Below are 10,547 nucleotides of genomic sequence, written 5' to 3'. Positions count from 1 at the left end.
AGCAGGCGGAGGAGGACGACGTGGATCCTCTGGACGCCTACATGGAGGAGGTGAAACAGGAGGTGAAGAAGTTCAACATGGGAGCCATGAAAGGAAATGATAAGGTGAGTGCAAGAGAAAAAATACTGCATTACTTTAGTCTGGAGACAAGTCCTGATGATGTCTGATATGTATTGTGGCCAGGGTTGTAAAAAATTAATTTGTTCTACAGGGAACATTTCAACCAGTGGCAATTCGCTTTAAATAATCCAAGACTATAGTTGACTCCTGTTAGAAACCTGGAGCAAGATTGACGACCACTTCCTGTCAGTTGTCAACATCAGTTTGTGTACTACTGTTTGGCTAGATGTCATCTCTGTGGATTTTTTTTCTTCCTCTGTTGTGTCAGATAACCTGCATGTTTTTTCCCTCCTCAACAGAAAGGAGCAATGACATATACCAAAGTGGTGACCGTTGTTAAAACCAAGAAAGGGCCCAACACTCACAAGAAGAAGGGGGAGCTGATGGAGAATGACCAGGATGCTATGGAAGTGAGTTTACAAATAAAATAAATAAATATATATGTTTTTTAAACCCTCATCAATGTTTTGTTTGTGAAGGAGATCACATGTTAATATGCATTTCATTAATACTGATGGCTTTTCTTTATCAGCTAAAAATGCTCCTTTTCCCCAAGCAACACCACTCTTCTCTCAGATTAAAATTATATACCCATCAAACAATATTTCAGTTTTCCCAGGGAATTAAATGCACGTCCTGATTTAGACTCAGACAAAAAGCTTGTCAGTTTATACAACTGTCTCTCAATAGTGCTCAACACTGCTAACTATATAAAATGTAACCAATGTGTTTGACAGTACTCGTCAGAGGAGGAGGAGGTGGATCTGCAGACGGCTCTGACTGGCTTCCAGACCAAACAAAGGAAGGTCCTGGAGCCTGTTGACCATGGAAAGATCCAGTACGAGCCGTACCGCAAAAACTTCTATGTGGAGGTCCCTGAGCTTGCCAGGATGAGTCCAGAAGGTCAGTTAAGGAGATGTCAGTTAAGATTAGCTCTTACCGCTGTATGCTAATGATTTGAATTGCCAGGTTGCACATAATATTTGTGTTGTACACATTTTATTTTAGCAGTACCCATACAATTGCAGACCTCTGCTGTTAGGGTTCACAATGATATGGCTGCCAGTTTATCAGGCTGATATTGGTTACTTATTTGGGATGGGTATGAAACCTTTCTGAGTACTGACTGAAATGTGTATGTAGCATTGAGCACTAAGGGGATATGTGTCTTTGTAAACCTTCACTTACCATCTAACATCTTTCTGTTTGGCTGGTTCTTAACCAATACAGAGGTGAACGTGTACAGGCTGGAGTTGGAAGGCATTGCCGTTAAAGGGAAGGGCTGTCCCAAACCCATCAAGACCTGGGTGCAGTGTGGAGTGTCTATGAAGATCCTCGGTGCTATGAGGAAGTGAGTCTGACTGATGGTGACTGTGGGTGTGATGGAAGAGGCAACTTTTTGAGGGCATTGTAGTAATTTAGCAATGATCTTGCTAAGGGATGCACAATAAATCACAATAGTATCAAAATCACAATATGGACTAGACTAGTGCAACATCCAAATCTCAGGGGCCGCAATATTTGCTCAAGGCAAAATATGTGTCAAACCATTCGGAATGAAGAATGGTGATGCTGCAGAGATGTCCCGGCCTACAAATCTTATCCTACTGACTAAAAAAAAATAATCTTTCTTTGGTACAGATCCTCGCAACAATCGCACTATAATCCATTTTAATTTCTTTTAAAGTTAATAATCAATGAATCAAGACTTACTGCTACTGTCTGTACCAAGTGTCCGCACAGAAGTTGGTAAGGTGGCATTTCACTATTCTGCCCCCACAACATGGAACAATTTACAAAAGTTCTGGAAATTGAAGGAAGTGGTTGCAATTGGTCAGTTTAAACTCTTGCTCAAAGGTTTGGAAATGAAATCTATGGTCTGTAAATGTTTTAGTTTTATGAAATTGTTATGAAATTGTCTAATGTATGGAATTGTTGTTGTGATCTGTGCCGCTGTCTTGGCCAGGACTCTAAAAGAGATTAGTAATCTCAATGGGATTTTCCTGGTTAAATAAAGGTTAAATAAAAAAAAAAAAAATGAAAATAAGAGTGATACGAAAATGATCATTCCCTCTAATATCGTGAATCATATAATATAATAATCCCAATTAGATAGTGTGCAGCCCTGGTCTTGCTGATGGAACGTGGAGAGGAAAAAAAAAAGATGATCTGTTTCTACAAAGATAGTCAGCTTGTGTGTAAAGAACAGTGATTTAGGTTTAGTGCAGCTCACCACAAAAATCATGTCCACATTGTATAAACTTTAATTTTTTTAAATATTTATTTCTACATTTTAACTTTTTTGATATCTTTCTCACAAATGTACCCAGGCATGGCTACGAGAAGCCCACCCCAATCCAGGCCCAGGCCATCCCTGCCATCATGTCAGGCCGAGACCTGATTGGCATCGCTAAGACCGGCAGCGGGAAAACCATAGCCTTCCTGATGCCCATGTTCCGACACATCATGGACCAGAGGCCCCTGGAGGAGTCTGAGGGACCAATCTGTAAGGAATAGATCCTTTTTATACTTCCTCTAGGCATCACTCTACTGGAACATTTACAGAAATTATTCTCATTTCTTCTGACTATATTCAAATCGAAACAATGAATAACTGAAGAAAGTAAGAATAGGGATTGTGGGAAGTTGAGTGGCGATGTCCTATTCCTGTGCTGTTCAAATGTAGGTCATAGGAAGACTAAAATGGGACTAATTTGCACTTTGGGATAATAACCCAGTGGCTGTTACGCTTCCACAGCATTTTAAATCTTCTTTATGAGCCATCCTTAGAGTACATTTTCCTCAGTTTTTGGTTCTATATCGAATCAAAAACACATTGTGAAAATGTGAGCGTTCCAAATAGTAAGGAAAGAAAGGAACATATTCTCTCTTCTCATCCTGTTTTTCTTTGCTCTCCCTCAGCTATAATCATGACCCCGACCAGAGAATTGGCTCTGCAGATCACCAAGGAATGTAAGAAGTTCTCTAAACAGCTGGGACTCAGGGTGGTGTGTGTCTATGGAGGCACCGGCATCAGTGAACAGGTAAACACACACACTATTGTTGCCTGTTAATTTTATTTATCCAAGGGTTTTAACTGGCTTACAATTATTTGATTTTTCAATAAAAGTCCATCTAACTTAGCAGCAAAGTAGAGGTCAATACTGCTAAAATAATACACAATGACATTGTAATGGTGCAGGACAGTCTTTAACAATGATCCAAAACCAGAAGGCCATGCATGTAATGTGATTCACGCTCAACAGGACTTCATGTCCAGCTTTATCTCCTCATGCCCATTTATAGTTTCCTTAACTGTAGTAAAGATCAACTCCAGGGTTATGCTATTGTTTCTGTCTCTTCATTCATTGAGGATAGTTCTTAAAATCTCTTTAATTATTATTTGGCTGTGAACTGAGGGAGGCAAATGTGTAAGTGTTCGTTCCAGAAGGAAAAATTTGACATTTTGGGAAATATGTTTTGCTTACTTTTTTGCTTAGAGTTAGATGAAAAGCCACAATACCACTCTCATGTCTGTAGAGTAAATATAAAGTCACCGTCAGCAGCCAACTAACAAATGATTAGTTTTAGCTTGGGAAGAATGAATTTGTTTATATGAAAATACTATAACACAGTTTGTAAGATAAGTAAGTAAAATTTGAACGTTGATTAATACTTTCGGTTGTTGTTGTCGTCTTCCAGATTGCTGAGCTGAAGAGAGGCGCTGAGATAATCGTGTGCACACCTGGAAGAATGATTGACATGTTGGGGGCCAACAGCGGTGAGTTCATACACGTTGACCCTCTCATTTCTTTACTTTTATAGGATGTCCTTGCAAATAAGCGTTTTAATGCCTTGTGAGCCTTTTTGTTGATTACCTTGCATGGAATAAATGTTACAACATGATAAAGTACATCATTAACAAAGTCAGTACCACTTACTAAACTGTTGACATTATTTGACCACCCTTGGGATCAGTCATATCTGCAAGACTGTGGTGTGTTTCCTGAAGATCAGGGCAATTACAGGTAGGTGGACCTGGTGCTGCCTCTGTGTTCCAGGCCAGAGACGATCAAAATGTTTGATACATGGGTGGTAACGTGGGTTTATCAGGATGTGTAACTATAGGTTATTATATATTACATAAGAGTAGCCTGAATACTCAACCAGGGTTCTGCAGTGTTGTTGTGGTTTTGAGTACATTTACTCTATTAAGTATGTTCAAAAGGCACTTTGAATATCAAAAGGCAGATGTCTTTTGATATTCAAAGCACGGAGAGATATTTTCCAGTTATTTTAACAGATCAAACATCAGATCACCTCATTTATTTTAATTTGGAGTTCACATGGCTTCTGGGAATAGATATCACTGTAAAACCCTGTACAGCACTGAGCATTTACATACAGATGTGATGTAATACTGGAAATGTAAAGCAGTAATTGTAGTATTTACTGACACTTTTGTTATTTATTTTGTAAATCTTTTATGAGCAGTTACTATCCTAGAAGGTTTTTTGGTTTCCACACATGCGAGGTAATCTGTAATATGTTTCCCTTGTAGGTGAAAAGGCGCTTGGTCAGATAATGCTTGATGGGGCTCATCTCTTGTATTGTATCTTGAGGCTGTTTTCTGACATTTACAGGTCCCTTGTGCCCCTGAGATGGTACGCAAGACCAGAGACAAAAAAAAAATCCATTTAAAAGTGTAAACAAAATAAAATCCTGGCCACTTGAAACTAGTCCAGTTTTTGTTATTGTCAAGTAATGTCCAGTAGTCTTACCCGGAAAAAGGTTTTCTGTGTTAATGTTTTAGATTAGTTTAATGTTTTTGAAGACGGCAGAATGCGTATTATGAAAGGCTTTTCATGAAGTCAACTGTTTTCCTCATGCCCCTGTACTTTGGTGTGTAGGTCGTGTCACAAACCTGCGCAGAGTAACATATGTGGTGTTGGATGAAGCAGACAGGATGTTTGACATGGGCTTCGAGCCACAGGTGGGTGTCCCTGGATTTACTATACACATACTTTCTCATACTTTTTCTAATGCTGAAATTGTTAACTTTGCATGTTTGGCAGCCCCAAAAACAGTTGGTTGTTGCCATGAAGAACAATGTAAAGAGATATCTCACACAGTGAGACCACCAAAATGATAATCACGATTATTTTGATCAATATTGAGATCCCGATTAATTATAACGAGAGTAACAGGAGAGATACAAACACGGGCACGGCTTTACAGAAGAAATGGGTCATGTAACGCAACATTAAACCAAATCGATATAAACAACATTGCTTTGTTGTGGAGAGGCAGCGGATGTGAGGACATTAGGTGCAACGGTGCTACCTTGAAAAAATGTTAGTCGAACCCTGTGAGCTAACAGACACTAACTAGCACTGGTCACTGCTGACAAAATGTTGCGTTTACTAGTAAACTGGTAAACCTTGTGACCGATGTATGACCGACTGCTATCTGTTGTGGATTTTTCCTCACGTTACTCCTCTGTGACTGTCTACATCTAGAAACTAAGCTGCATGGTGCAGGGAACAACTCTGACTGGCACATGATCAGAGAGTGGTTTGCAGAGCGGTAGATTGGCTTTGTAAAAAACAAAAAAAGGAATGATGTATTTAAAGTATCGCTCGATCACGCACATTTTATCGTGGGAAGAAGTGATTGTGGTTAAAATTTGATTAATTGTACAGCCCTACAACTGGGTGTATAATGGCATAAACACTCAAAACCAGCACAAATGGGGGGGGGGGAAATAAAAGTGAATGCAACTGTGTTACAACAGTGCCATTTCCCTGTTCCCTTTGGTTGGAACAACCAAAAAAACAACCTCAAAAATAAATAGAGTAGACAAAATTCACTAACCTCCAGGTGTCGTTTGGTTCCTCTAACAGGTGATGCGTATTGTGGACAACGTCCGTCCAGACCGCCAGACAGTCATGTTTTCGGCTACCTTCCCCAGAGCCATGGAGGCCCTGGCTCGTAGGATCCTGGTCAAGCCCATTGAGGTCCAGGTGGGAGGCCGCAGCGTCGTCTGCTCTGATGTGGAACAACATGTGGTAAATTAGCTATGTTTCATCTCTATCTCATTGAAAAATATGGATTTAAAGGCCACATTTGGTGTCTTACTTGGACAGAATCCAGTATTTTACTTTTTAACCCAGTTCAAATTGGACTCTCATCTCTTACTGTCTCCCTCTTTCCTTTTTGCATTTGTGTCTGTAGCTGGTGATTGAAGAGGACAAGAAGTTTCTGAAGCTGCTAGAGATTCTGGGTCACTACCAGGAGAAAGGCTCGGTCATCATCTTTGTGGACAAACAGGAGCATGCAGACACACTGCTAAAAGACCTGATGAAAGCCTCGTACCCCTGCATGTCACTGCATGGAGGTAAGGAGTCCCATTTGGGATGCACTTATTATAACTTGTGATACTGGGATATCTTTACAATTCGAATGAGCAGTTTCCTACAGTAATCCAGAATTCCAGATTTGTGACAGTGAACTCTACAGTGACAGATGTCATGTGTTAACAAATGTATTTATCTCAATCTAAGGCATTAGAAATAACCTTGTAAAGACAGCTAAATGTCTGCCGCAGCAACAGCTGAAGGGATTGGGAGGGTATGGGGTACCTCATTACCCACACTGTCCAAATGACATGTAACCTCGGGTTTTGGAGAGCGTTTTCCTACTCTAATCAGAAGATAAACTGCAATAAAATAGGGCAAGTTTGAATGTTTAAAGTAAAAACTCTTCCTACAGCTGCATGGGGAATAAGTACATTCATTATTAAATGCTCTGATTCCCTACTTACCATAACTCATACTAGTAATTTGTCTTTCATATATTTCTTTCCTGCCGTCCTCCTAGGAATTGATCAGTACGACAGAGACAGCATCATCAACGACTTTAAGAATGGAGCGTGTCGTCTGATGGTGGCCACCTCTGTGGCAGCCAGAGGCCTGGACGTCAAGCAGCTGATCCTGGTGGTCAACTACAACTGTCCCAACCACTACGAGGACTACGTCCACAGGGCCGGACGCACAGGCAGAGCAGGCAACAAGGTGATTAACTTAAAACTAAATTTGCATTTTTTTGAGTGGGATTTTGACGCTTATTTTAAATGTATAAAATAGACTGGTTCTGGCTCTCTGTAAATGGCTTGAATATCCTATGGAGGTTTATATCTTTACACAGCTTTTCCTCTGGTTCCCTCTTCTAGGGCTTTGCCTATACCTTCATAACAGAGGATCAGGTTCGCTATGCTGGGGATATCATCAAAGCTTTGGAACTCTCCGGCTCTCCCGTCCCGTCTGAACTAGAACGGCTTTGGGCCTCCTTCAAAGACCAACAGAAAGCAGTAAGCTGATGAAAAGGGAGGAGTGTGTGGTGTCTCAGTTAGCGAGTAGATCGTATTAGGTAATCTAGAAACTCATGGGGGGGGAAAAAACGTGAGACATTCTTGTCCTGTTTTTATAAATGGTTTGTGTGAGAATTAAATCTAAAGAACTTTTCAATTTCCCCTCCTTTCTTTTTTTCCTTCATCCCTGCAGGAGGGTAAGATCATCAAGAGCAGCAGTGGCTTCTCAGGAAAAGGCTTTAAGTTTGATGAGACAGAACACGCGTTGGCGAATGAGAGAAAGAAGTTGCAGAAAGCTGCTCTTGGACTGCAGGACTCGGATGATGAGGATGGAGCCCTGGATGTGAGTAATGTTTGAATTCAAATGTTAATTAAATTTGGAACAGAACCATGGAGTGCTGCAGTTTATAATAATCATCATATTAAAGATCTATTTACTTTTTGTGTCTTAAGAGGGCTGTACTCCCAGTAACAATTACAAAATCTTACTAAATAATAATTTCACTGTTCCAACCCATCTCAATCATCTCCCTTACTTTTTCCCCTCCTGAGATTGAGGAGCAAATCGAGAGCATGTTCAATTCCAAGAAGAGGGTGAAGGATCTGTCTGCTCCCGGATCGGCCACCGGTTCGGCAGGATCAGCTGCCACCACATCAGCTGCCCAAGGAGGGCTGCCAGGCCTCGGACCCCCATCTGCTGGAAACATCCAGAAACTGGAGATGGCCAAGAAGCTGGCGCTCAAGATCAACGCTCAGAAGAACCTGGGCGCTGAGGCTCAGGTAGGTCAAACAGGGAGGAAAAATGTTAGTGCAGGTGTGTCTGTTTTCAATGCCAGAGAAAAGATGGCGAGGAATCTCTAAATATAACTTCTGTAACACACCACATACTTTACTTTTGTGTTTAATAACTTCAAATGCAGTTTTTTGTCAGTCAGCAAGTTGACCTTCTGTCAATTTAACACTAGCATTTAGACTTGTGCTGTGCACACCTAGACATGAGCCAAAATACGTAAATCAAATCATGAATTAATATTTACCATAACCTGAACATATCACGGTAACTACTAAGATGCAAGTTGTTAGTAACACCACATACGGTACTTTCAATATAAAAAAAATGTAAGTTTTTAAAGCTCAGTTTTAAGAATATGTAAACTGTATTTTGAACATAAAATGTGCAACAACTGCCATTGAAACGTCTTAGTTATTTCTTTTGGACATTATAAATGTCTGCACTACTAAACAAAAACTGTACTCTAATTGTATTTTTCATCATGATATACAGTATATAGTTACATTAATTGTTGTGGTTATTGGAGTATTATCTGTGGTCACTGCCCTCAGGTTTATGGTCTAGGTGGCCATAAAGATTAAATGATTTAATTTGAATTTAAAGAGACCATAAGTTCATATTTAGGTTGTATAAACCTAAAACATGCAATAGCTCTCCACCAAAGGCCTTTTTTCATTTTCTACCATTTATTTCATGTTTTTTGTTGTTTCTCTAGTCAATTTGTGTCAAGATGCATTTTTGCCACGTGGTGCAAATAAAGTCAAATTGGTTTTCTCTGCATGCACAGGATGTGATGCAGCAGGCCACCAACGCCATCCTGCGGGGTGGTACCATCATGACACCCTCTGTGTCAGCCAAGACCATTGCGGAGCAGCTGGCGGAGAAGATCAATGCCAAGCTAAACTACACCCCCGTGGAGAAGCTTGAGGAGGAGCAGCGGGCGGCTGAACAGGCCGAGACCATCAAGAGATACGAAGAGGAGCTGGAGATCAACGACTTCCCTCAGGTCAGCGGCACACAGGGCTGTACTAAAACATTCAGCAGATTCCTGTTTGATTTTTTTGATCTTTTGAGCTCATCTGCTTCACCAAGACTGTATGGGTGTGGTTTGATCACATTTGACTGACAAAGGTGTCGCCCAAGTAAACAACCTCACAGCTGTCCTCAGACTTTGATTGCTATGAAATGTTGCTACATCATAATCGGTGATCAGAAGTATGTGTCATCACTGTTTTCAAATAAACCCCGCCCATTTCAAACCAGAAAGGAAAAACAAAGACCTGAGACATAATAAACGTTTTTGTTTTTGTTTTTTGACACAAAAAAAAAAAATCATGTTTGTGTCGGGTCCCTGCTTAACAATACAACCAATCAAGAGATTTTGAGTTCTGGGCCTTTTAATGTTTAAGACTTGTTGGTAGCAGTTATTTAATTGCTGTGCGTTTTGACTTGTTAGTGAATTAAGAATCTTACAGAAAAGAAAGTACATGCTTTTTTTTTTTTTTTAAGTCCAAAATGTTAAAATCCTGCTTTCTACGTTGATGGATACTGGTGCAAAGAAAGAGAGAATCTAAGAAAGCGTCTTATAAAATGTTCCTCATTCTTTTCTTCCCCAGACGGCCCGGTGGAAGGTGACATCTAAAGAAGCTCTGCAGAGGATCGGTGAATACTCTGAAGCCGCCATCACCATCAGAGGAACCTATTTCCCTCCAGGCAAAGAGCCCAAGGAGGGAGAACGCAAGATCTACCTGGCTATTGAAAGTATGTGTCAGGGAAGATATTTTCCACTGAAATTCTTTTAACTACCTATGGTCTATGAATTAATTCTCATTCCTTGTGTTTGATAGCATTTTATATACCCTATTTTGTTTGTTTTCTAGGTGCAAATGAACTGGCTGTGCAGAAGGCCAAAACAGAGATTACGCGGTTAATCAAGGAAGAGCTCATCAGATTAGTAAGTATCTCCTGCCCAGGGCCTGAAGTTGACTTTTTTTGAACACCTGCCACTGCCACAGTCACTTTTTTGCCTCCATAAAAGTAAAAAACAGGAATTGCTGTGTCTCTATGTTCCTATACTGTCCTATTCATGGGAGCCTACTCGTGGACATTGCGCCGTCATCACGTGCTGTAGTAGGGGGGCCCGCCTTCATAATCCATCATAAAGGCTTAGTTTTCTATCCTGTGCTGGGACACGCATTCATACAGTTTGATGTGTAGTCTACTTATTGGACTTTAACGTATCATTGCACCTACAATAATGTAGCT

The 10,547-nt window shown here is 40.4% G+C and overlaps 1 protein-coding gene across 1 annotated transcript in view; it reads left to right on the top strand.

Moving 5' to 3' along the window:
- Positions 1–10,547, top strand: part of ddx46 (DEAD (Asp-Glu-Ala-Asp) box polypeptide 46) — a 14,280-nt gene that overhangs the window by 2,460 nt on the left and 1,273 nt on the right. The window contains exons 6-22 of the mRNA XM_032534324.1: positions 6–104; positions 420–530; positions 858–1,023; positions 1,351–1,471; positions 2,451–2,626; positions 3,043–3,164; positions 3,823–3,901; positions 5,031–5,113; positions 6,024–6,188; positions 6,355–6,517; positions 7,000–7,193; positions 7,352–7,489; positions 7,683–7,832; positions 8,042–8,269; positions 9,070–9,288; positions 9,899–10,043; positions 10,163–10,236. Of these exons, the coding sequence (XP_032390215.1) occupies positions 6–104; positions 420–530; positions 858–1,023; positions 1,351–1,471; positions 2,451–2,626; positions 3,043–3,164; positions 3,823–3,901; positions 5,031–5,113; positions 6,024–6,188; positions 6,355–6,517; positions 7,000–7,193; positions 7,352–7,489; positions 7,683–7,832; positions 8,042–8,269; positions 9,070–9,288; positions 9,899–10,043; positions 10,163–10,236 (2,433 nt within the window). The remainder of the gene's footprint in view (positions 1–5; positions 105–419; positions 531–857; positions 1,024–1,350; positions 1,472–2,450; positions 2,627–3,042; positions 3,165–3,822; positions 3,902–5,030; positions 5,114–6,023; positions 6,189–6,354; positions 6,518–6,999; positions 7,194–7,351; positions 7,490–7,682; positions 7,833–8,041; positions 8,270–9,069; positions 9,289–9,898; positions 10,044–10,162; positions 10,237–10,547) is intronic.

This window comes from Etheostoma spectabile, chromosome 13 (genome assembly GCF_008692095.1).
Source record: "Etheostoma spectabile isolate EspeVRDwgs_2016 chromosome 13, UIUC_Espe_1.0, whole genome shotgun sequence".
Lineage (NCBI taxonomy): Eukaryota > Metazoa > Chordata > Actinopteri > Perciformes > Percidae > Etheostoma > Etheostoma spectabile.
Note: the sequence above shows the minus strand (reverse complement) of the source record. Positions and strands in the feature narration are given on the sequence as shown.